Source organism: Prunus mume, linkage group LG8, assembly GCF_029339155.1.
Source record: "Prunus mume cultivar Tortuosa linkage group LG8, ASM2933915v1, whole genome shotgun sequence".
NCBI lineage: Eukaryota > Viridiplantae > Streptophyta > Magnoliopsida > Rosales > Rosaceae > Prunus > Prunus mume.
This window is the reverse complement of record NC_142705.1, coordinates 9,807,970-9,835,895: the sequence shown is the minus strand read 5'-3', so window position 1 is coordinate 9,835,895 and position 27,926 is coordinate 9,807,970. Positions and strand designations below refer to the sequence as shown.

Here is a 27,926-nt window from a genome sequence, read left to right as displayed (position 1 = left end):
AGTTGTTACACAAGCTTGAGCGCTTCAAGATACGGACTTATGATTTGGGAGGGGTTGTGAAGGAGGAAGATAAGCGATAATGTGAACTATATTCAATTCCTATTCATTCTTTTTTTATTCAACTGTATCTCTTTATTCTTTGTAAAGTAGAATCGATAATACTGAAGAGACCAAATTATTTATTCCTACGTAAATTCATTATGAATTTTAATTTGCTCAGCATTTTTTTTTAAATACAATCGATAATCTAAATTATAAGAGGAGGGGTTTCTCACACACACACTATCAAGATGCTATAGAAGTTCAAACATAAGATAACTGTCATAATTGAATAGGTATCTAATTTATAAATGAGTAAAGAGTAAACCAACGTTAACACTATGCTTTTGTGTTGAAAAAACAACAATCAGTGACTAATTAAAACGATTATATATTAACAAAATATATATATATATACACACACACCAACGATTATATATTAACAATTTATTTAAAACAAACTGTAATTTAAAATACAATAAACAATAAATTAATAAAATTGACTTGGATTCGAGTTAGAGGCTTGCAGATTTGATACAATGTCCTAAAGACAGTAATTTCACCCCCTTCTCGGTGCTTGAAGTTCTACATGTGATTACTCCCCATGATTCAACTATCTATATTCTAAGCCTTAGCACTAGGACTTAGAATATGGCGAACTTTGTTTATTTTCCTCTCAAACAATATGAATGTGCTTTTAGAATGCTTTTTATGTGTTTAACGAATGTGACTGTTCCCCTCTTCTGTTTTAAATAGACTTCTGAAACTCTATCAGAAGAGTCACAACTGTTAAAAAAACAGTTAATTAAACTAATCAGAATTAATAAAAAATATTAATTCAAAATTAAAAAATTAATTTAAATTTAAAGTGCCCCAAGGCCCAATGCCAATCTTTTTGGTAATTAAATATTAAATATTATCTATATAATATTTAATGCCCAAATAGAATTTGAAGCCCATTTTACTTCTACTTGGCCCAACTTCCATTTACTAATTGTGGGACTACCACACTTATAAATACCTCACTTTTTCTTCTTTCTACCAATGTGGGACACAAGTCCTTGAATTTCATTCAAACTTCCAACAATACCCCACATTTGAATCAAAATGCAAGACCCCACATTTGTAAAGTTATACTTAAAGTGCTAAATGAATGTAATGCATATGAGAGGAAGCAAATGTTATATGCATAAGAAAAAATGTCTTTTGGACTTGAACTTACCTTAGTGAAAACATATCGGATTTACTTGGTGACGCTGTGGATAAAATTGATCTTGAACTGTTCACCGCTATAGTAAATCTAGACAATGTGTCTCACACATATAACATCTTAACACACATTAGTTCATACGTTTTTGTTCATTTTGGTCCTGAACATGTCTCGGGTTTCATGAGAGCTTTAGAGAACTTAGCCTTTTTCGTTCTCATAAATATGACCCCACATTTACTCCCATATAGGTGATACCAATTAAGAGTTTTCTGCCTAAACTCCTCTTAATAAGATATTAATGTCATTAAATGCAAAGCATAACCTACACATCAGCAGACCACACACTAACCATCACAGGATTGAGTTGAGTTGTGTGTTCAACTTTTTGAATCTTACCCAACCAGTTTGCCTAATGAACTTAGACCATGGGATATCTAATCAACTAGGTTAGGTTTCCGCCAGGTTTGACTCATTAGATTGGCTTTAATCCCATTCCCCTTGATGTAAATTTGATTTGCTCTCTTGGTAAGCCTTTTGTCAAAAGATCTGCAATATTTTTCTTTGACTTCACATAGTCAATGGATATAATTCCATTTAAGAGCAATTGTCTAATTGTATTATGCCTATGCCTGGTATGTCTTGACTTACCATTGTATACACCACTTTTGGCTCTTGCATGTGCTGCCATATTATCACAGTGTATACAAATTGCTGACACAGGCTTAGGCCACATTGGAATGTCCTCTAGGAAGTTTCTCATCCATTCTGCTTCTTCAGCAGCTTTATCTAAGGCTACAAACTCTGATTCCATTGTAAAGCGTGCTATATATGTCTGTTTAGAGGATTTCCAAGATATCGTAGCTCCATCTAATGTAAATACATATCCACTAGTTGATTTGGTTTCTGTACTGCTAGAAATCCAATTTGCATAACTATAGCATTCTAAAATTGGTGGATATTTTGTATAATGCAATCCATAATCTTAGGTGTATTTCAAATATCTTAACTCCTTGATTAATGCCTCCTAATGATCGTGTCCAGGATTGCTTGTGAATCTACTAAGCCTGCTTACAAAATAAGCTAGGTCTGGCCTAGTAGAATTCATTAAATACATTAGGCGCCCAATTATTTGGGAATACTCCAATTGAGAAATTGCATCTCCATTATTCTTCTTTAACTTATAATTTACATCAAAAGGAGTCACAACAGGTTTGCAGTCAAATTGACCAAACTTTCTTAAAATCTTTTCTGCATAATGGGATTGAGTAAGAATACACCCATCACTATTTCTTTTGATTTGAATTCCTAGAATGACATCAACTTGACCGAAGTCTTTCATGTCAAAACTTGAATTCCACATCTTCTTTGTAGAATTCATTGCATCCTTACTTGTTCCCATTATTAGCATATCATCAACATATCAACATACAAGAACACAAGAATTCTTGTTGTTCTTTATGTAAACACGCTTGTCACATTCATTGATCTTAAATTCGTGTGACATCATTGTATGATCAAACTTTTGATGTTGTTGATTTGGAGCTTGTTTAAGTCCATATAAAGACTTAACAAGTTTTCAAACTTTATTTTCTTGACCTTTTACCACAAAACCTTCTGGTTGTTCCATATATATTTCTTCATCTACATTTAAGAAAGCTATTTTTACATCCATTTGATGTTATAGGGGTCTATTTATTCCAGCAGCCTAACGAATGGGCTTGGGCTGCCGAAAAAGAGAAACATGCATGAAATTGCCCCTTGAGTCTGACTTCAAGGATCAGGCCCCAAGAGTGTTTCGAAAGGGTAGCTGAGCCTTAGGAAACACTTTGGTATTCTTCACCAATGAAATCAACCGTTGCTTACAGATAAATTCATGGCTTGGGATGAGAAGCTTGTGGCATGGGAGTTGAGCACTCACGAGTTTAGCATGAGAGAGAGAAGGCTTGGGTTTCCTATGAGGAACAGAGGCTTGAAGTAATGATTTCGCGAGGATTTGCTGAGGGGGGAGAGAGAGAGAGAGAAAGAGAGAGAGAGAGAAAGAGAAAGAGAGACATAGTTTATGGTGGATGAACAGGTGCTTTGGGTAATTTTCCAACAGCTTGACGAAAGCTTCGTCAAGCTCTGGAATGGCTTGCCATGGGAGAAAATGGGAAGCAATGGAAGAACAAAACTTGAAATCGAAGGGTTCCAGAGATGAGAGATGATGCTTGCTCTCTCTGGATGTGGGTTTTGAGATAGAGAAATAAGGAAGATGGAAGAATAAAACATGAAATTGAAGGGTTCTAGAGGGGATGCTTGCCTTCGATGAATTCTCATGGTTGCTGGGAGGCTTGCAACAACCAAGGTCCTCAGGCAACTGGACTTCTAGGAGCTACCCACTTTTGCTTCTTGTTTCTCACCAAAGCTTAAATAGGAAAGAATGGGTAAGGGTGCTTGGTCAAAAAAGTGATCAGCACATGAGTTTGCTTGGTTTTAGTGGTTTGGCTGTGCTCTGGTTTTAAAGAGATGCACAACGTTGAATATTTTACAAGGTGCTGGGCTGTTTTGTTTCCTGCTGCTTATGAGTTTGCTCAAGTTGCTGGAAACATCTTATATGATTAAGGTGCTGGATATTTTGGTTGATGTGGGATTTTTCCAAGTGTTTGCAAGCCATTGGATTTTTTCCTAAGCTATTGGGTCACTCATTCTCTCTCAGACTTACCCATATGTTTGGGCTCAAGAAATGGGCTCGAGTTTTGGTACTCCCAAGCAGCCCAAAACTTCCACTTCTTGGCCCATTAATGGGCCTCGTGAATACTCGTAACCATCCATACCACAACTCGCTTAACAAGCCCCAGGCATTTACGTGGCTTAGGCCCACTTAAGCTTGTAGCGTGATGTATTGCTTATTTGCTTGGTGTGGCATGTGTACAAACGCATCAACTTTCGAGTACCCAAATCGGGTTTCTTCTTGGTAAGGTATCACATTGGGCCGGGAATATATTTGGGCCTCAACAGATGTATGTCCATATTGTGTATAGCAACTATGACAATTAACATCCTTATAAATGTAATTCTTGATACTAGAGAATAAGTTTCGAAATAATCCAACCCTTCATTTTGCCGATGCCCTTTAGCAACTAAACGTGCCTTGTATTTATCAATAGTACCATCGATTTTTAACTTTCTTTTAAAAATCCATTTATACCCAATTGGTTTGTTACCATGTGGTAAATCAACCAATTCCCTTAGAAATATCATATTTAATAACTAAAAATCTATATGCAGCACTTGTATTAGCAAAACCTATGAAAACACAATCAATAGTTTTAGATCCAAGTTTTACCCTCTTTGGTAAGGGTACTTGTACTTTAGCTAGGCAACCCCACACTTTCAGTGTCTTGTTAGTGGGAATCCGTCCTTTCCATACTTCATAAGGAGATTGATTAGTCTTCTTATGTGGAATTCAGTTCAATATGTGATTTGCAATAAGTAAGGCTTCACCCCACAGATTGTGTGAAAGCCCTGAGCTGTTCAACATTGAATTTATCATATCCTTGAAAGTTCTATTTTTCATCTCTGCTACACCGTTTTGTTGCGGTGTATATGGTGCAATGTTTTGATGTATAATTCTGTGAGTTGTACAAAAATCAAAAAACACAATGGACTCATATTCTCCAACTTTATCTGCTCTAAATACTTTTACTTTTCTATCAAGTTGATTTTCAACTTATGCCTTGCATGTCTTAAATATCTGTAAGACTTCATCCTTACTATGTATTAAGTATACATAACAATACTTACTGCAATCATCAATAAATGTAATATAATAATTTTTTCCACCACGAGTTGGTGTGGATTTGAAGTCACAAAGGTCACTATGAATTAATTGGATTAATTCATTTGACCTTCCTTGAACATATTTAAAGTTTTGCCTAGCAAACTTGGATTATGTACAAGTTTCACACTTATTATTAAAGTCAATATCAAATTTATGCAATAAACCTACATGCATCATTCTATTCATAGATCGATAATTTACATGAACTAATCTAACATGTCAAATATTTGAAGACTCAACAAAGTAAACGGAAACCTTATTTATATATTAAAAGCATCATTGCCAGTTACATTGAGTTTGAACAAGCCATCATCAAGTTAACTTTTTCCTACAAATAGTCCTCCTTTGGTTAGGATGAACTTGTTAGATTCAAATACAAGTTTGAAACCCTTCTTACTAAGAATAGGGCCAGATACTAAGTTCTTCCTAATTTCAGGACACGTAGCACATCCAAAAAAGTTAAAACCTTCCCAAAAGTGAACTTCAACAACACACTGCATTTGCCTTCAATTGCAGATGCAGAGGCATTTCCCATGTACAGTTTCTCACCACCAGAATTCTGTTTATAATCAGTGAATAGATTTATGTCACCATAAATGTGCCTAGTAGCACCTATATCAACCCACCATTCCTTAGTATCAGAAACCATATTGGTTTCTGACACTACAACCCCAAAATTCTCATTAAATTTAGTCACATTGGCTTGAAGATTGGTTGAATTTTGGTGGCGGCAATCTTGTGTTTTATGCCCTAATTTTCCACATACCCAGCAAGTGCCTTTGATTTTCTTGAAATGCATTTTGGTGCATGAGGATTGGCATAATTCTTTGTAGCTTTCTTGTCCTTGTTTTTCTGGAATTTTAGATTTGATGTCTCAAGGACATTGGCTTTGGCTTCTATGATAGGCACTTCACCCTTGTCACCTTTCCTGTGATCCTCCTCAACTCGAAGCCTCAAAATCAGATCCACCATAGACATCTCTCTACGCTTGTGCTTCAAGTAAATTTTGAAGTCTTTTCATGATGGAGGCAGTTTCTCTATGATTGCTCCAACTTGGAAGTGTTCATTGATAGAACACCCCTCTGCAAGCAATTCATGGATCAGAATTTGAAGTTTCTCAACCTGTTTAATAACAATCTTCGAATCAACCATGGCGTACTTGAGAAATTTTCCAATTACAAACTTTTTGGCCCCAACATCTTCTATTTTGTGTTTTTTTCTCAAGTAATTCCCAAACTTTCTTTGCATAATTGTATGACGAATAAATTTTATATAGAGTTTCATTAAGCCTGTTAAGGATGTTGTTTCTGCACATGAAATCAAATTATTTCCAAGCCTCAATAGTCATCATTGTCTCCTTAGACATTTGATTTTCATATGTTTTGGGAGCCTCCTCTCTGACAACATGTGCCAGATTCACGGTTGTGAGATAGAACAACATCTTCTATTGCCATCTCTTGAAGTCTATTATCTTGAAATTCTCAAACTTCTCGTCATGAGGATTCTCAGTCACCTCATTCACAGTCACTGATGATTGTGAATCCATCGTTTACTGTCTTTAGATTGTTGGAAAAACAGCAATCAATAACTAATTTCAATGGTACCAACCAGTCTTTTCATTTCCCAAATTTGCCTGGTTTGTTTGCTTGAAACTGTGGCCTGACAAAGGCCTCCATCCCATTGGAAAATGCTTCTTCTTTTGTGTCTTGCTAAGAGATTCCAATATTATCAGTAATCAAGTAAACAGTGAAAATCTGTTACTCTTGTTGTTATGACGCACAAAGTTAAACTCATCAATCAAGTAATCGCCCAACTTCTTATTATCGTAACTTATCAATCAAGTAATCAACCATTAATGAGGATTAATTACATTGCTAATCATAATCATTATTTGGATGAATTTAAGCTTATAATCATCAATCGAAATTCAAATTGATTAGACGCTCTGAGTAATACCGCATTTATTAGAACAATGGCAACTTTTTATGAATTTTCTTTTACCACCACTATTTATTTTTCGTTTTCTTTTATTTTCTTTTCAGCTACTTTCTACCTCTTCTTGTCCATTGAACAGAAGAACAAATTATGTCTGTAAATCGTGGGTATTGTATTCTAGGTGGGAAAATTAGTATCTTATTAATTTATTAATTTATTAATTAAGCTAGCACAGTCAAGAAAGGTGATAATTATGCACTTTTTTTGGTGCCTAAACCAGTGGTTAATACATAATTATCACTTATCTTGACCTTGTCCACTAATGAAGTTTTGCCTTGGTGTTTTGGACCACAATTTTTTTTTTTTTTTGCTCAGGTCTTTGGACCACAAATTACTAATATTAAGAGACACACAATTACTAATAGTAAGATAACTCTTTAAATTTGTTGATGTCCAAAATGGAAACAACTTATAAGGATATGCCTTCGATCGCATGGGCTCTACGGCATGTGTGGAAAGGATCTGCAAGGAGAAGCAAAACAAAGCTAAGCCTTAGGTATCGGTGTGATATCAGGCAAAGGCTCTTTGATATTTAAGTAGCTAAATTATATAATAAATAAGTAATTGGTCAGAATAAGAATTCTAGTGCCAATTACCTTTACTTGGTGTATTAGGGCAAGAGCCCTATTTATAGACAAAAAAGATGGAACACCTTGGGTTAGAGTTTCGATACGACAGGTGCCTTCGTTGTGTCGAATTGGCTGATGAGGTTGCCGAAAGTGAATCCTTGTCGATGATAGTCCTAAGTTCCAGCGACTGGATTGGGTCATGTGAGCTTTTGCTTTGTGGGCCATTCGTTCCACGTGTTCATTTAAAAGGGTCCAATCAGACATGGTATAAACAAACTTATTACTTTATCAATTAGAGCCTATGAATAATAAGTCTAGAATTGAATTGAAGGATGACAAAGTGAAAATTTTCTCTCTCACAACTACATTATTTCTATCTCAAACTACTATAACTTATAGTAACTTAGAACGCATTGATAGCACATGTGGAGATAATTCTACTATTTATTAAGGTTACATGTTTCAAATTCGTGGTTTATAAACACAAATACTCAAATACCAATATGGTTGGTGCACATCTTTACTTACAAGAACCAGATTTTGTTGGATATGTAGCCTAAGCCTAGAGTCTACACTAGCGAGGTCTAGGATGTCGTTGCATGACTTTGTAGGTTCCAACCAAATGAAGGTGAAGGGTCAGCATCCATCTTTGACATTCCTGGTATCTTCTCCCACCATAAGAGTGCCACGTATGATCAGCTCAACTAGTTGAGAACTTGAGAATGACACGTCAACTAAGGGTAAGGTGGCCATAAACTTTCTTCATCAGCAATATATCACTGTTAATTTATAAATGCTTCTGATAATACACGGTGCTGGATAGTAAACTTGGATTAGATTAATAAATATTTTCATAATTTGGGTTTAGTAAATGGATATTTATGTCAATATCCCTCTCACTACCTCGACAAACACCAATTTGAAAGCAGCAACCGGCAACTATGGACCTGTTCCTAACACAAAATGTTGATTGAGAGAACCCTAATTTCAAAAATATATATATTGATTATATACGCCATACTTTTTGTATGAAATAGTTACATGTAATATATGTTCTTTTTTATAAAACAGTTTTACCAAACAGGATTATTCATGATAATTTAGAATCATAGCTAATACCTGGAAAAGACAGCACTATTTTTATAAATCCAAACTTGTTTGCTTTTCTTAACCAAACAATAGGGTTGTTTGCTCTGAAACCTGAGGGAACAAATTTGGACCATGGATTGAACTCGTAGCTTCTGGGCAATTCTAGAATCATCTTCTTTCCATTTTAAATCTGTTGCAGATCAATTTCATGGTGGGTTTTACATATCTGCTTCAAGCTCTCTAGAAAAGTTATCAGTAAAGCTTTGTCTATGTATATATAACTTCAAACTTGTGGAAGGCTCTGGCTTTTACTTATCTGCTTCAAGCTCTCTGGAAAAGTTATCATCAGTAAAGCTTTGTCTATGTATAACTTCAAACTTGTGGAAGGCTCTGCATGATTTCTTGATAGATTATAGTAGGTGGCAGCAGTTAAGGTTATCGGTTCATAAGCGCAAGCAAAACCCTGAAAAAAACCATTTCTGGTCTCTGCAGAGTGATAGAAAGAGAAACACATGATCATTTTAAGGTGAGACATCTCTATATATTTGCCAAATATTCAAAGGTGGATGAGATATTTCATTTCATTGTCTGATATTGAAACAACTCAAGCACTTAGCTGAAAAACTTTATCAAACACGTGGTCCTTCCATTGCACATTCTGCAACTGATGAAGGAACATGATGGAAATACAAAGCAACTCCTAATATTGAAAATCCTGCAGATTAAGTCTAATAAAAAAACACACACCACAATCATATTCTCAGTCGAGATATATACTGCATAGACATGCCATATACTAATTTCAAAGTTTTGAATGTGAGACCCCCTCTCTCTCTCTCTCTCTCTCTCTCATATACATCAAGGTCTTTTTATTATTTTATTATTTTGGGTTTATTTTCATTTTTTTTCCATGGTGGATATTGATATACTTAAGATGGGATTTCAATTAAATTTCCATAGGTTCTGATCATCTTCTTGATCAGCACCAACAACATCATCATCAGCTATGTCCAAGCGAGGAGGGCTAAGAAGCATTCCCTCAGCCATGTTCACCAGAACGTTAGGCATGTCAAAGATCAGATCCTCATCAACAAACTGATGATCACTCAACGCAACTCTATCAGCAGCCTCAATTGTTCTATGACCCTGAGCCTGCACCTCACTTGTTGAATGAGAATCATCATTTCCCACTCCCATGGCGGCCGCCGCTGCCCCTATAGCAGCTGCAGCGGAGGCTGCCGCCGCCTGGATGTCACGTGAGGAACTAGAGGCTGGCACGGGCAACGAGGAAGCCGAGTTGGGGAAGTTGAGCTCGGCGTCTCGACCCTTGAGAGCAATAGCTGCAACATCATAAGCAACCGCAGCCATTTCCGGCGTGGGAAATGTGCCTAGCCAAATCCTATTAGGCTTTCTTGGCTCCCGGATTTCAGACACCCATTTTCCACTGCTCCTGCGGCGCACACCCCGATAAGTTGGGTGACGCCCCGGGGTGGTGGAAGTAGTAGTAGTATTAGTAGTACTGCTTGAAGATGTGCTGTTTGATGTGTGCATGGTGGAGATGGCGGTTGGAAGTTGATGGGAGAAGCCATTTAAATGGGGGGGAGGAAAGGGGATTCAGTGATGATGAATCTGAATTGTGAGATAGGTGAAGAGTATGAGGGATAGAAGGAGAAAGTGCAAACCAGTTGTTGATTAACTGCGCTGTGAAGAGAGTTGGGGTGTAAGCCAGCTTTTTTTGTGTTGGATGGACTTCTGGGTTGGCCTGCGTTTTAGTACATAGCAAAAAGACTGCCTCAAACGTCAAGAGAACAGTGGTGTTGGGGGCATTAAGATCTTCTATATATGTCACCCCACTTTACTCTGATCTTTCTAACAAAGATTTGATTATAATAATGAGGGGTTTCATATCTTTTCAGGCTGATAATTCCATTCAAGGGATATATTGACAGTAAAAATGTGATGGACGTGACATATATTGGTTAGAGTGTTGAGCTTCCACTCTTTGGGATTGATGTGTGTAAAAAATCTATCACCTATATTGCAACTTGGTTAATTAATATAAAAATTTATATGGCAAAGAAAATACAGCCCATACACATGATTCACCCAAAGAAAATTTTAGGATTATCCTAGCCAGCTCTATATACAAGCCACCATGCCCAACTACATATACATGTAGATACTCTAGATTAACAAGCATCTCATATAAAAAATTATATATTGTATGTGACGGTGACATTGCATTTAGTGCCGCGATTTTATTTTGTTTTTTTTTTATTAAGTTTAACTCAATTGGGTGAAGGTAAGCCAAACCTAAGCTTATAGCTGGAACCAAGGAACCAACCATCGAATTGAAGATGACCTCGTTTTGGGTTTAAGGTTTAATATATAGGATTTATATTGGATACATAATGAAATGGAAGTCTAAAACCACATAGTCTTAGTTATAAAAACAAGACTACCACTAAGCCAAACAGTCAACACAGGATTCGAACTCTGAGTTGAATCTAGACTTGAACTCCTTTTGGTTGGATTAAATCTTTTATCTAAGTAAATAAAATATCTATAAAGTTATGTGTACCTTTATGTATATATAAATTCTTTTAGCAACCTTGAGGAAACAAAGGAGGTACATATTGAACCGAAGAATCTGAAGGCCTAGGACCTCCCGGCCCAATCCTCCTTTATTTTGGGTTAGTCCATCATCGGAAAAGGTTAGCCCTTTGCGACATAATATTAATGTATATTTATATGCGAAATTCTATAGTGAGAGTGCTATATATGGACCTTTTATGTGGATATTTCTATTAGCCACATGATCATTTTATTAAACTTAAGTGAAATTACTATTCAGATGAATTATGGGGCTAATATGAAGGTCCACATCTATGATCCATATATGGCACCATCTAGTGACGGGCCAGAATGAGATCATTGTGGTCCCAGGCTCCCATTCCATTTTCACCTTTTTTATATGTATATTATATATGATATATAATATTATATTATATTATATTAATTTAAAATATTTACCCTAAAATAAAATAATATATTAGGTTCTTTTTGTCTACAAATTAACCATAAAATTTCTTTATCTCTCTTTTACTCATCTTCCTTAAATGTTCTAGGTTAGTTTATGATATTTGCACTAAAAACCCCTAAGAGAACTTCCACCCATTTGTCATGGCAAAGGATAAAGGCAAGGCAATGGTTGTTACTGTTCACATGAATAGTGGTATCCCTTGCAAAAGGCTTGTGGTGTTTCCACATATTGTCATGGCAATCTAAGGGCAACTACTATTCACATAAGATATGATAAGAGGAATTTGTATAGAGTTTTGGTGTAGGAAGTGAAGAATATGACTAAGTATTTATTTTTAAAAATTCTGAAATTTTTAGTATTAAAAAATGTTGACGTCATCGCTAATGTCAGTAACCCTGGCAACAGCCCAAGCTATTTTTGCCGTTGGGCTGGCCCGGTTTGCTAGGACCCATGCGCTGCCCGGGTTGTAGAAGCTCGCTGGTAAGGGTGGGCATCTCATCCGAATTATCCTCGTACCGACGGTTTGGTTTGGTTTGGTTAAATCATTATTTTTTAATGTTAATTATTCCGATCCGATCCGTACCGAGATATTTGGTTTGGTTAACGGAACAATATTTCTAACCCGACAGAAACCCGTACCGATCCGATATTTATACTTATTCTATTATTTAAATACAAAACAAGAAACTAAAGATAAATACAATCAGCACTTTGTATTACTCATTTATCACTGTTGTATTACTTCTTTATCACCATTGTATCACTGCTTTATCACCATTCTATCACTTCTTTATCACTCATGTACTGTAGCACTTTTTGGTCAGAGATTAATTTATGAATTTCCTATGTTTTCTAATTTCGACATTTGTCCCCTTTTTTACCTGTAACTTTCCAACCGTTGATCCAAATTTTATTTTCTTTATATGGTTGGATTCAGCATGAAAAACTAAAGAACCTTTCGCGGAACAAATGTCAAAATCATTTACATAAATGTAAAGAATTCAGTAAAAATAACACTTAAATATTCAAACAACAAATACAAGTGGCTCTCATTACATCTTGAGTATATATTGAATGATATAGTGACTAAGTTATTTGATTTCATACTTGGATGAATTAGACTATTGGATTTTTATATTTTACAAGGATAATTTGGTGTATTTGTTCAAGAACTTATGTTATGTGAAAGTATTATAAATTGTATTTTTATTAGTATATGTGTTTATTACGATACTACCGGCGTACCGAACCAATCCGAACCGAATATTAAGTTAACCGATCCGAAATCTACCGAAGTCTTTGGTTTGGTTAATGGAAGGAAAAAAAGGTCTACCGAAGTCTTTAGTTTGGTTAACGAAAGAACTTCCTACCGTTCCGAACCGATCCGTGCCCAAGCCTACCCGCTGGAACATCAAACTGGGGCTTGAGCCCCCTGCTGCCCGAGCTGGGGGACACCGCTGGAAGTGCTCTAAAGTTTTAACATTTCTCTCTCTTCCTTTTTTGTTTAAAGCTTTGTGAATTTTTTATTTTCCATATTTTTTAGGTATGAGTTGGGATATTGCGCTTTATGAACTCCTTTTTTTCTATTTTTTTTTTCTCTTTTGGAATAGAAATTATCAAATTTTAAGTCTTTAATAATTTAGATGATGATATTAGTATTTAACGAATTTAAAATATGAAATTCATGATAATTATGAAGAGAAGACAAGGTTTATGAAGGGCCTCTATAATGTGAAATTTTGGCTCCATCATTGACACCCTCATCATAGAACGACCTCATACTTATAAGTACGACAAAATGTTCACTATGCATAAATTGAATGATATAGCTAAATTATTGTAATTCTTAATTCTTTATACCTTTTAACAACCAACTTGAATGATATGACTAAAAAAATACTATCAAGTCATGTGCATCGGGTGACCAACTAGCTCTTCGATAAGTGGTATAACTCTTCCTAATATTAAAAATATTTCAAGTTCGAATTTCCCTTCCCAATAAATTAATCATGTTCACTAGTTTCATGTGCCAAATTCTCTCTCAAAAAATTATAAATTAATCATTTGAGAAAAATGATAATCTCACCCAAAACTAATATTGTTACCTGATAGCACTACTAAAAAAAGGGGCCAAGGCCAGATTTTGCCTAGCCACCACAAACTAGCAATGGCCGTTGGTATGTCATGTCCACCATTACTGTGCATCAGTGGCTCGTAATATATGGCTGGAAAACAATTAGCCACCGAAGTGGTGGCCCATGTAATACTTTGCCACAGCTAGCCCATGGCCAGTTGTTGGTTGGCCTGGGCCCCACTCCATCTCTGGCCAATTTTATATATGTTAAATAAAATAATTTTTCACTGACACTTGGAGAACGTGCATGAATAAAAAAATTGGTAGTGTTAGATATTTTAATAAAAAATTACTTAGTATAGGCAATGAGATAATGATCTTTTTTCCTTACATTGGGAGGACGTGCAAAAAGGAAAAAATGGCAAGTTTCTTTACTTACTTAACATAGGCCATTGGTGGACTCAAGAATTTTTCTAAACGTGGGCTAAATTTTTTTTATTTTAGGAGATCTTTTATAACCAAGAATTTTTGGGCTAATAAATATTATATGGTAGGATTATATATATATATTTTATATAGAAAATATGGTAGGATTTCAGTGGGTAGAAGAGAAAAAAAAATTTGGATGGCTAAGATAAGTTGAATTCTAAAAGATAAGTGGGCTAATATTTAATTGTAATGGATTTTGTTGTACAATAAAGACTAAAGTACAAAACCAGCGCTAGGCTAAAGCCCAGTTAAACCCCTTTGTAGGTTTGTCCTTGCACTGACAGATGACCAATTTTACTTGAGCTTAGCCACAGTATGCGGCAAACATGAATATAAGCCGCAGGTGTATCCGTGACTTATATTGAGGTTTTCTAGTAGTGTAGAATTAGAGCATTCATCCCAAAACTAATTGTCCCATAAATGATAGAGATTATTCAAAATCATAAACATGTTCTAACTCCTTAGAACTGATATAAGTACCTTATTCTATAAGCACACATGTATATTAATTCAACACCTTATCTTTTTGCCTTGTATCATTTAGCAAACCTTTACATTTACAAAGAGTTATTTGTGGCACAACTACATCAATCTGAATAACTCACCATGTGAGATATGACACAACATGATAGCAAAACCAACAAAAAGAGTTTCCATCAGGGACAATTGATCCACTTTTAAGCATAACAAGTAAACACATAAACATGAGTGAATCCAATATAATTAATGGCTACATTGGTTTAATTTCTACATTAATTTTTTGTTATGTCACACCAGTGGCCAAGTAGCAAAACCCATCACATGGTTTTAACAAACACCTCCCCTGCATACCCACTTAATTAGCTCTCACCAGCAATCTCTAATTGTAGCACTCGGAAGCGACTTAAGTGCATGCATTTGGGACAATACCATCATTAGTTTTCTTGACCAACAGGGTTGCCTTTTCCACCAACTTTGCAGCTGCAGGCAACCTACTTCTAACCTATTGCTTAGCTTCAACATATGTATTTTATTTTATTTTATTTTATATTAAGAAAAAACCCCCACCCTCCAAAAGCTTAATATCCATATAAAAGCTGCATGAGAGTCGTACGTGAACGATCCTTATGTGGGAAGAATGTGTACATACATATATAGAAATTCTGTCTTGTGAGACATCAATCTCTCTCCATTGAGAGAGAAATTCCTTGCATATATGCAAAGTTTTTCTTCTCTTTACTAATTACGCGACTCACGTCTCTAAGAAGAAGACGGTTGTAATTGCACAAAAAGAACGCTGTATACTATACACTTGGTGAATCCGTCTTGTCCAACAACAACTGTTCCAATTGAGGAGGAGAGAGAAAGTGATGAGGGAGGGAGACAAAAGGTAGTTGAGAATTGAAAAGTTATATAAAAAGTGATAGCCGAAATATTATAATATTGTTTGCCTGTCTATCCGTACACCCCGAGGTCCTGATAACATCATTACCAGAGGACCAAAATAGATCATATATACTTGATGGTTGGTGACATGTAGTGCCCCAAACTCAATACAACAGTACTTGTTTGTAATGCCTTATCGATGATGATCTATCTAAGCTGAGTGAGTATGTGGCTTGGGAGTGAATTGTGGGTTCTGCCCCCCACAATAACCAGAGTCTTGGAGAGCATGAATGTCACACTCTGAAAGAGACACCGCCGCAGACAAATGATTTAGATAAGGCTAAATGTATATGTATAATCTGGGTTTCTTCAAGGAGTTGATCTGTAAAGTGTTATATATGAAGCCAAAAGTTTGAGGCTGCTTTGAATTATGCAAAACCTTTAGCCGTGTAATTTCCGTGTGTGTGCGCCACGGTTTTGTTGAAAAAAATAGCGTACATGTTGAAATTAACATTTATCAATCGACATGCAAAGCACAAGTTACATAGATTTCTGGATCCCATTTTGGAAACATAAAATTGAACCAATGGACTCCTGTTTTTATGTGGAACACATCTGGTGTACATTATTAGATTTCATAATTAATGGAATTCCGAATCTCTGTATTTAGAGTTCGTGCATTTTCTTGTATTCACTTTAGTTTTCTTTTTTCTTCTCATTTTTTAAGTTTTCTGGCCATCAAATCTTGGGCTAGTCCAAATTGTAAACTGGCGTTAAGCCTAATAAGAATGATGGGTTGGGCTCCAGCATAGTAGCTTAGGCTGATTTGGCAACATAGATGAAGAGGGCCAAGCCCAAGAAGTTCCACTCCAGCAGATGGCCCAATCTGAACTTCATGAGAGCTCAATTATTATCGTTAAGCTAACTTGGAAGTTTGGCTTCAAATTGTCTTCGTTGTTTTTTTATTATTTCTCATCATTCTCTCATTTTTTCAGTCTTATGTTATCATCTGTCTCAACTTCATATTTGGTTAAAGTAATTAAAAATAAATAAACCAAAAACAGTTTGAAACAGACAAAGTTCAAGACCACGAAACCCAGTGGAAAATCTTCCATAACCCTCATTGTTGCATGCATGATTCAATGTTGAGCACTAGCACTCAAGAACAAGCTGATGTTATGGTGTTTATTTCTTCCAAAACAAGAACAGATCCCCAAATTCAAAAATTTTATTTTCATTGATTGAAAAGGAAAATATGACTAGCACTTATCCAACAGCCAATCGCGGTATCATCATGTACGGGTTGGAAGATATAAAAATTAGGCTCAAACAACCCTAAAGAAGAATTTATCAGTTTTGTTGTTTGAATTTTGAGTTGGACTTTTTGAAGGTTCTTGTCCAAAATTCCCAATCCACCTGGATTCATTTTGAAATAAGCAGCAACCCTATGAGGCTATGTCTATGAGCAAAAATCACATAAATTTGAGTGTTAGTCACGTGGCGAAACAGATAGACGAGACGATGATAGATCATACTAACTAAATAAATAAACCTTGAGATTCATTGATCTCACACACAAGATGAATTACAAACCTGCTGTCTCTCAACCTCTCAAAGGCACTAATTGTCCATATTGGATGGGACTTTATGATTCAAAACAAAGATACTTTTGCCAATAAAAAGATCCTCCTTTAATTAATACTTAAATCAAAGCCTACAACTTTCTTAAGATTCATGATTAAGCTTTTTAGGGTGACAACTCACTCCCATATACCGATAAGACAACTTTCAGCCACCAGCAACCCAAAAGCTAAAACCCTTAGTTGGCAAATCCTATGCCCTCTCCGATATGTTTTCCGGCCATCTAATTAAACCCTACTTTGACTAATCTTTCCTCTCCCTAACCCAATGACCTTCCCTAATTACCACTTTTTCATGTCACATTATCCTTTTCTTTCTTGCTGTAATTATTCAACAATCCTTATCAACACCTTTCATTATCATGCAATGGGGCCCCACAGCTATCATCAAACTTGCCCCACATTTGATTTTGATGAACAACATTTCTTCTCGTGCGGTCACGACCACGTTGAGCAGCTGAGTTTTAGTCATGGGAGATGCTTTCATTGGATCAAACTAGCTTTACTGTCAGCTATAACATCTGTTATGGATTCTCCCTTGCTCCAATCGGAAGTCGACACATACCTATTGTATGCCGTATATAGTTTGCATGCTGTGCTTATACAGTGTTTCATCTTGAAAATACAAGTAGATGTAACATCATTAACTTAATTAAACAGTTTATACAAGTTAAAGTTCTTCCCATTTGCTCTATAGGTGGCCGCAACACGGTTGTATTCTGTCATGTCATTTTGTGTTCGTGTTGAGTAATAGACAAACTTATAACATATTTTAATTACTTATTCATATGAAACTAGTTTATCGTGATATATGAGATTATAAGTTTATCGTTCATATGCGTGAGATGTTTGTGTAATTTACAACTTATCATGTGAGTAATTGTCACCTAAAGTATAGGATTCAACCAAAAATATGAAGGCCACTTATTTTTCTTTGTGCCCAAGGGTGTGATTTATTTATTCAGAAAAGAATGTACATTTGAAATATTTTATGGTACCTAAATAGCTTACTGAAACCAATGCTGTACGGTGGATGGCCATGGATGTCAGTTTATTAACCACATGAAGGGCCGACATCATTCGGATAATAATTTTAATTTTCTAAATATTTGCCTGAAAACTGGACCTTTAAAAGGCCTACAGATTCTGATGAGTGATGTGACAAAGGGTAAGTGAAATAGGAACAATTAAAGAGCTAGGACACTCTCCCTCTACAACCTTACAAAACTAGGGCACTAGACTACCCTTAAGAACCCTAAATTCAAAAACAAATAATAATAAAAATAATAAAAATTTTCAAGCTCAAAAACAATTTTGAAAATGGTACATGCATGCATCTAAATTCTAAATCCACCAAAAAAATATATATCTATAGTTGACATGCTTTATGAGATTCAAATCTGAGCAATCAGATCTCTACCAAAAAAGCAAAGATTGAAAAAAGAGAAAAAAAAGGAGGAGGACTTTCATGCTTTTGGGCTCAACCCCTTTTGAGATTTACATGCACAAGTTGGATAATCCTATGCTATTTCATGTAGCTAGAGCCTAAAAGAATCAATGAGAAAAGTAAAGAGGTCCTTTTATTTTCTCTCTCTCTCTCTCTCTCTCTGCCTTCCTTGTGTGTTTGTCTGTCTCCCCCTTTGAAATGTCCTCATCCATCCATCAATCCTGTCCGTCCATCACCGATCCAGCCATCACAGATGTGATTGCCAGCTACATCAGTGGGACCCCCACCTCCCCCAATTTTTTGTCTAGGCAAAAGGGTCTCCCTCTTCCTCCCTCGCATATACACTTGGGAAACACTTGCATAAAATAAGAGATATTACTATTTTGTTATTCCTGATTAATATCACTAAGATACGAGTAATAATTTTGTTATAGTTGTTGTAACTAAGTTTTTCTGCTATCACAGTCCCTCCCCGAGGTCCATAGGGCCATGGGCTAGCTCATCACCAAACGAGAGCACCCAATCATTCAGTCCTTGATGGTGCCACGTCAGCTGGTCCCACAGGTAGCCAATGGCTATAATAAGAAGAGAGATTGGGTAGGTGTAGGCTGCAGCACCTGATCAGCGTGGTTTATGGGCCACTCGTGCACCCTTTTCTTTAAAAAAAAAATTGTAAATTATAATTATTGATTTAGTTGTTTGTTGATATTATTATTGTGCATATGCATGGATGGAACGTTCTGCTGCTTCAAAAGCAAGCTATCAGATCTGAGGCTCTCTGAACATCTCAGACTGCACACGACTCAGAAACACGAAAAGACTGAGATTCTTCTGTACACTACGTCCCCATACCCTTCCTTGTATTATTTCTTTCGTTTAACGCTTCACTTAATCTCAAAACCAACAACAAAACCAGGAAAACGAAGGATTATTTGCAAAAAATCGGGAGACTTGAGAAATGGTGGAAGTTCAAATCATGTAATCCTTTAAGTTAGGTCTTCTAATTATATCATTAGCACGTCAAAACGCAATAAATTATACCTTGTCGAGTTTATGATTCACATTCTTATATGATCGTGAAAACATATAGTTTCGTAATTTAAACCAATCAAACATTAATAAATTATACCTTGTCGAATTTATGATTCACATTCTTATATGATCGCGAAAACATATAGTTTCGTAATTTAAACTAATCAAACATTAGATGATAACTAAAATGCAACTACAAGTTTATAAGAGGAAAACTTCCAGTGTCAAAGTTCATAACCACAATGTTAAACACACAAACCTTGGGATTAATGATTGTCCAATTATGAGAAATACGAATTATAGCAAGTATGAAAGCGAGCGTCGAGAAAAGGCAGCCATATTAAATGATAAAGGAGGTATGTAGTACAAAATTGTCAGTAGAACTGCTCTACACAGGCATCGCCATCGACTGCTGCTAATCACATGGGCTAGCTTTGATATTTATCTCATCATGGATGGTCCAACGGTCTGAGATTAACTGGGATACACTCCCTAAGATGACGTGGAAATCATCAGCACTGATCAGCTCAGCTGCACTACTTTTACATAATTAATTCTTCAATTATTTGATGTTTTTTTTGCAAGGTTTTTGAGGTGAAATTATTAATAGTGTGTTTAAATAGTGTGTATTAATGCTTGATCATCCAAATCTAATTATTCGATTCATAATATATATATATATGGGAAGGATTATAGTTTTAGATAAAATGTTAAGCAAGAGATTTTATGTTCTCAATCGAAAAATTGTTGTATCAGATACAATTCTTCAATTAATCCAATTTCCTTTACTGCCAAACGATTAAATTTACGGAAGTATTATATGAGTAGCAATTTCTTCTGTTTAATGCGAGCATGGGTACTGTAAGTGGTCAAGACACTCGCCTCATCACCCAGCGATTTTGGGTTCGAAACCCCCCAGAATACTGACCCCTCCTTAATTTTATGGTTATATACGTAACATCCAACTAAATGATGTGAACATATTCCACATAGTGGACTTGACTTTATATCAAAAGCCAATGAACGAATATGCCGCCAAAAGACAAAATCTTAGTGAAAATACGTCTAGCCAAAGAAGTCTTAAGTGTCCAAATATGAAATCCTCAATTTTCAATGCAAAGTAATTTTTTTTAAAAATAACTCTTCCATTAGATATAAAGTGCTTCAGAAATAAAATAATTTCCAAGGTAAAATATTATTTTGATATGATGTCCTTAGGCACTTGGGACATCCCCCTTGGTGCGCATCAACAAGATATTGGAAGCATGGAGGCAACTTTTAATGCAAATGATTATGAAAAAGCAGTGAAAACCTTTTTTTTTCAGTTTTTTATTTTATGAATTTTAAAACAAATATTTTAATATCTCCAACACTTGTATGATATGAAGGGATATAAGGTCAATCTAAGTAAAAAGTTTTAGATGTTCAATCCACAATGAGTTTTTAGCCTTTTAAAATTGCACATTCTTTAAAAAATTCCTGGGTCCTGTTGGGACATGATCTTTGGTGAACAACAAAGATAATAAAGTCATAAATTAAAAATGGAGTAGAAAAAGTCCAATTCCAAGTAAATATATTTAATTATGATTAGGAAATATATCATAATTGAGTTTGATTTTGATGCTTTTTTTTGGAAAAAAATGTACCTCTGATATAAAATAAAAATTATATGCTTTGATCGCCAAGTTTAGAAACACATGCAAGTGCCACAAAAGTGGTAAGAGTTATTTATTAGTTTAAGAAACTGGTCAACTGACTTTGACAATATACAAGGGGTTTCAACTTTAATAATGTCAAATAGGTTGTGCCTCCATGACCTAATAATTTCGACCCAACATGGGAACATATACTCTTCTTGTATGTGATACGTACAAATTACAAACCGAGTTTGTTTATGCGGACAATTAGGATAATGAAAAATGCAAAAGGAACATTTGAATTAAAAAGATGCTCGGAGACTTGTAGCTCTAGTGATAAAGAACACGCACATCTAAACCTAAGGCGTGCATCAAAATGAGGCACAGAATAGTTCTTGGTGAGTATGGAGGGGCCAAAATTTCAAAATCACTTCTACTAGCCTCTCCTCACTAAAGGTTTTTGTATTACTATATCATATATTTTATAATATATTACAAGAGGCAGGGCCATGGCAGGCATGCCAAAAATCACAAAAGGCAGAAAAATACAAAAAGAGGCAGAGAGATGCATATATTTGGATTCAAGTGCGCTGGTCAGGTCAGCCCATATGCATCTCTCAAAAACCACCCCATCCCCAAAGTGATCTTTGACCTTTTTCTTAAACCATCTCCCAAAACGATTCTCCCCCTCTAAACGACAACCCTTTTTTTCCCGTTTTCCGCAAACGGCACACCGTTCATGCAAAACACCCCGTTTTGGCCCAGTTTATTTCTTCATACAGTACTTCTGTCTACAAAAACCCTCCTGCGTTAAAAGCCTGACGTGGCGTTCTGCCGTTGGCAGCAGGCCCGAAAACTTGCCAGTAAACAGGCAATTTGGTCAAAAGTCCCCGATCGGATCCCATGCACTGTACACGCGTCAGCACGACACAGCCTTCTTGCCACTCCACTCCCATCCCACACGTGTTGATCATTGATTCGTGCGCCCACCCATCCCTTCCTACACCCGCACACTCCCTCTCAAAATCCCATATCCAAAGGGAAAAGCCTTGTCCAAGTTGCAACTTTGCTTATCCCTGTGTCCAAACACTCCCAAAAACACGCTCTGGACACACAGAGAGAAGGGCAGTGAGTCACTAGACGTATAGATACATAAACACACACATACACTTTGACACAGACATGGGACCATTGTCCTGTGCTTAAATTCGAGCTTTTTCGTGAACGACACGATCCGACTCTGCCGCTCTCTCTCTCTCCTCTCTCTTTCTCTCTCCTAAAAAACACACCCTTTTTTTTTCTTCACTTCATTTTCTCTCAACACTCCTTCTCTTAAACCAACTTGTGTTTTCTCTTTCTCCATTCTTCTGCTATTGCTTCTTTACTTCTCCATGGAAATGGAGGACCAGTACAACATGTCAGACCTCCGGCAGCTCATGAACGGAGGAAATAGGGCCCACTTTCCCTCCATCCCCTTACAAGCCGCCACGGAGCTCTTCCCGAGCCACCGAGTTCCGCCTCTCACGGCTCCACCTGCCCATCATCATCAGCAGCACCATCACTATGAGCAGCTGATGATGATGGGCCGTCCTCAGCCGCATGATCATCATATCATCAACCCTCGTGGGCTCCACCATCACGAGTTCCGCTCTCCAGATTCTGCTGCAGGCGGCGGTGCTGCTGCTAATAGTGCCACTGTTACTGCTTCTCTCAGTGGTGGTGGTGGGTTAATGGAGGCCGAAGCTGGAGGCGATATTGGAGGTTCGGGGAGATGGCCGAGGCAGGAGACTCTCACACTTCTAGAGATCCGATCCCGGCTTGATTTTAAGTTCAAAGAGGCCAACCAAAAGGGTCCCCTCTGGGATGAGGTCTCTAGGTACGTTTACATATACATACGTACACACTTGTACTAAATATTATCTGCCCTACCCTATAATTTTCTCATCCTTTTTTCCTTTTTTAGTTCTTGGTTTCTTGGTTTGTGGTTTCTCTTAATTGGACGGTGAAAGAATTGTTTTGGAAAGCAATTTATTTATTTATTCAAACTTTTTTCCTTGTTGGGAGTTGGAAAATGACTGAACAAGGAAGTTCAGTTGGAAACCCAGGTGCTATTCTTTTCTTTTGATTACTTCATTTGAGATCTGATGATGGCTTTCGTGTTGTGCAAAATGGTTACTTAATCACTTGTTTTTTCTTTTCTTTCTAGACCTTTTCTATTTTCAAAACGTGACCCTTCTTATAAATGCAAGTTTTTATTTGTTTTTGTTTTTACCCAAATAATGGGTGGCCTCTTCCATGCTTGGCTACAATGAATCGGCTGGCTTTTTATCTGATATGGAAAAGACATGATTTACAAGAAACGTACTTCCCCCCACATAAGACTAACCATTATATTTGTTCAGAAATTTGAATGGTCATATGCTTTTGTCTGGAATAAGTACTGTAGTTGCTCGGCAAAAGGAAACCACATGGAATTCTTAGAACATCAGCATTAGGAAAGCAAAGGACCATGAATTAATTCACATGGCCACAACTTTTTTTTGTGTTTTTAGACTAGTCCATTTTGGAATTCAATTTAGGGTTCCTTACTATTATCAAGTATTGAATTTCTTGTGGGGGTTTTTTTTTTTATTGTCTTCCTCATGTTGATTAAGTAATTAATTTGGTGCAGGATCATGTGTGAGGAACATGGGTATCAAAGAAGTGGGAAAAAATGTAGAGAGAAATTTGAAAACTTGTACAAGTATTACAAGAAGACAAAGGAAGGGAAGGCTGGAAGACAAGATGGTAAGAATTATCGCTTCTTTCGACAGCTTGAAGCTCTCTATGGAGAAACCACCAATTCCGTAGTATCAACATCACTCCCAGAAGCCCATTTCATTGGTAATAACAGTAATAACAACAATCTTCGTTACCAAACAACGATCAACGCTCAAGCCAATCAAGAGATCACTACTCCCTATCATCACTCAACTGATCAAAAGCACTGTGACAGCCTAAGCCTCTCGAATTCCTCCGAGTTCGAAACCTCCTCATCGGAAGATCAGGACAACAATGATGTCAGCGCGGCCGCAATGGATGATGACTCTCCGGACATCAAGACGATGAGGAAGAGAAGAGGTGGGAGGGGATGGAAGGTGAAGATAAAAGAGTTCATTGATGCACAAATGAGGAAGCTGATGGAGAAACAAGAGGAGTGGCTGGAGAGGTTAATGAGAACTCTTGAGCAAAAGGAGAGGGAGAGGATGGTGAGAGAGGAGGAGTGGAGAAAGCAAGAAGTGGAGAGGGTTGAAAAAGAGCACAAGTTTTGGGCCAAAGAGAGGGCTTGGATTGAAGCAAGGGACAAGGCTTTGATGGAGGCATTGCACAAGCTAACAGGAGGATCATCATCAACAGATCAAGCAAAGGCTAACTATAGTTCTCCATCACCTGATCATGATCATGATCAGCATCATCATCATCATCATCATCATCATCAGACTAGTTCTGATCATGATCAAATTGTTCATAACACTAGTAGTGCAAGGGAGTTGTTGAATAAGAAGCGCAAGGAGAATGTGAATTCAAAAAGCTCAGCTTGTTACTTTCAGAACAATGAGTCTTGTTCCTCATTGTATAGTAGTCAAGGAGGGTATTGTGCTGAAATGAATGACCATGAGCAAGGTGGTACTAATGATGGGTCTAATAATTCTCCTTGTGGCAATGCAAATGTGGGAAATGCAGTGCAGGATAATTGTTTTCCCTTCTTGATGAGTGAAGGAGAGAACTTGTGGGAAAACTATGGACTGAAGCTCAGCAAGGGAAGCCAAAACCAGTGAGGTCATGTGGTAGATCAGCTAGCAGAAAGGCAGAAGACAACTTGTTCAGTTGCTTTAACTAGCAGTGTGTGTTTTCAAAGGAGAGGTTTGACTTTGATTATGGGGTTTCAGAAATTTGAAAATATACCCCTCTCTCTCTCTCTCTCTCTCTCTCTCTCATGTGAGGTGGGGCTTACAATATTGTAAGCAAGGAGCTAACTGATGAGGATTATTTATGTATAGGGTCTGAGTGATGTTTTAATGGGACTAAAGACATGAAAATTTTAGAGGGGAATAAAGCATTTTATTTTCTTTCTGGAATTTTATTGGGGAAGGGAGAGGTTACAGTGTTGCTAGCTAGTGTTTTGTTATCATCATCCTAGTCTCTTTTATGCAAAGATTTAATTCCTTTATCATGAAAATGTCTTCTTTTGTTGTTGTGGGTTTTTATTTATTTAAATCTCCATTTGATTAGAACTCCAAAATAGTTCTTTAGCACTCGTATCATTTCAACTTTCCTCAATACCAACTCACTCCCCAGTATGACTATTTTGAAGTGTTAATACCAACTCCTTTCATGCTAGTACCATAATATTGTACGTTTATATCTCTTCTTCGGAAGTGACATAGCCGTTCCAGCTTAAAACCTTATAACAAAATATTAAGACGATAATTAATTTCTTGCCTTTTTGGCTACCCGGGTTGGGGGAAGTGATGATTTTTGTCTTAAAATGAAAGGATTATTTGTAGTTTTAAAAAGAGGTTACAAACTAATGAAGTAAATAATCTATCTCCTTATGCATAGCATCTCGTGGTTAAACAGTTCACTATGGTGCTTTGGTTGAGCTTAATTTAAGTTCCAATTAACCGTATGCAATTAGCTTACTTATCAATTCAACCTAGCTAGCTAGATTTGTCCAACTCTTTACTAACATTAACAATACATATATTAAAATCCCTCCATCATTAAAAAAAAGTTACTTGCCTCAGACAATAATTGAAGAATATTGCTGCTGTTTTATTTATATATGTTTATACCAAACTCAACGACCAATAAAGACACGACACATGGACAAACGGAGGCAACAACAAGGTAGCCCTTGGCACCCATAGCTACCGAAGGCGTCATTAGCTCAAATTCAGCCTTTGGTCACGTGGAACACTCACAGTGAATGTCAAACAATCCCACATTAAAATTCTACACAATATGCACACCTCCCAAGGCCATCGCTCTATCCATATTATTTACTAAATCCGTACTTACTCAAGCATCGGAGAGCCTTTGGCTGGTATCACACCGGTGCCCTAGGTCTTACCGAGCGTATTGTTATCTTGCAGATTGAGAGCTCCTCTGAGGCCCAGACATCACTAAGTTGGGCCTAAAAAGTGCCGAATCACTTTTTCGCATCAACAATATATGGTGAAATATATATTTGCTTGATGCATTGTGTCACATAAATTTTTCCTCTATATGGCACAAAACATAGAGTAGAAGAAATGTGAGATTGCCAAATAAAAAAGAAAAGAAAAAGAAAGCAAATTCGTTTGCTACTTTGGAAGTTGCCTTCTGGTCTGGACATGGCATGGCTGGTACAGCTATAGAAAACTGACAATATTGGAAGCAGGCATATGTGCAGTGCAGCTTAGCAAAGCAAATGTACGAAGCCTCCTCCTCACCAGGAAAATGTCATGTTCTGCAATTAAAAGCACTCAAAGTATTGATTGATATGCATTGAGTATTAAATGAAAGGGTGAGAGAGACATAAGAAAAAGAGAGAAATTATTATCAGCAGATCAACAACATATCATTCTGCAAAGGGAGAAATGTTTTTGCGATATAATTATTTAATATTATGTTTTAGGAATTAATTGATTTCGTATTATACATAAGTACATCAATGATTATGTGCTTGTGTCTAACTCAATTTGATAACTTTTTTTTTCTCTCTTCTTGTTCCTTGCTTGCTAGGAAACCCAAGATTCTTGTCCTCTCACCAATAAATAAAGCTTGGCATTAATTGATATTCACCAAAAAAAAAAAAAGAAGATAGTGAAGGACTTTGATCCTTTTCCAACTTTGTAACGTAACTGTTATTTGTACTCAAAAAGACGACATGCACTTCTCTGAATATAATTTCTTATGTTATTACAAGGGAATAGTGTATGATGACATTTCTTTTCTTTTCTTTTTTATGAAAAAGTTTTGGGGGTGGGAGGCTACCCCATCCTAAGGTCAGGTATACCAAGGTCTCTTTGAGGACTTACAAAAGAGAGCTTAGCTCATTTTTTGATTTTTACATATTACTTACAAGAGAAATTGTCGACAGCGAGACTTAAACCTAGGTATTGATAGCAAAGAGAATGATCCTTACTAACTCAACCAATCCTTCCTTATCCACACACACACACACACAAAACCAACCCTTTTCGGCACATGATGACATTTTTGAGAGTTGCCAATATCAGTTTTTTTTTAAAAAAAAAAAATTAGGAAAAGGGCTTTTCACAATCCAATTGAAGCTTTAATCTTGCGTTTGTGCAGAGAGCCCATTATGATCCAAACAGAGAAAAAGGGTCATACGACACTCAAATACACAGCGCAGTGTGAGTGTACAAATACCACCACTCTTAGACAGAGACTCATGAGCATGACCGTACATAGGAAAGAGTAAAGAAGCTT

The 27,926-nt window shown here is 36.5% G+C and overlaps 2 protein-coding genes across 2 annotated transcripts; one reads left to right on the top strand and one right to left on the bottom strand.

The window, feature by feature from the left end:
- Nucleotides 1–9,664: 9,664 nt before the first annotated feature.
- HRD (Integrase-type DNA-binding superfamily protein) lies at nucleotides 9,665–10,273 on the bottom strand. Its single transcript, XM_008243208.1, has one exon. The coding sequence runs from the start codon at nucleotides 10,271–10,273 to the stop codon at nucleotides 9,665–9,667; it is 609 nt and encodes a 202-aa protein (XP_008241430.1).
- Nucleotides 10,274–22,621: 12,348 nt separating this feature from the next.
- On the top strand, nucleotides 22,622–25,668 carry PTL (Duplicated homeodomain-like superfamily protein). Its single transcript, XM_008243062.3, has 2 exons — nucleotides 22,622–23,325; nucleotides 24,121–25,668. Exons 1-2 carry the CDS (start codon nucleotides 22,841–22,843, stop codon nucleotides 25,265–25,267), a joined length of 1,632 nt encoding a protein of 543 aa, XP_008241284.1. The 5' UTR covers nucleotides 22,622–22,840; the 3' UTR covers nucleotides 25,268–25,668.
- Nucleotides 25,669–27,926: the final 2,258 nt, after the last annotated feature.

Coding starts and splice junctions, on each gene's coding strand:
- PTL (XM_008243062.3), top strand. CDS start 22,841: ATGGAAATGGAGGACCAGTACAACATGTCAGACCTCCGGCAGCTCATG. Junction 23,326..24,120: donor CTCTGGGATGAGGTCTCTAG/GTACGTTTACAT, acceptor AATTTGGTGCAG/GATCATGTGTGAGGAACATG.
- HRD (XM_008243208.1), bottom strand. CDS start 10,273: ATGCACACATCAAACAGCACATCTTCAAGCAGTACTACTAATACTACT.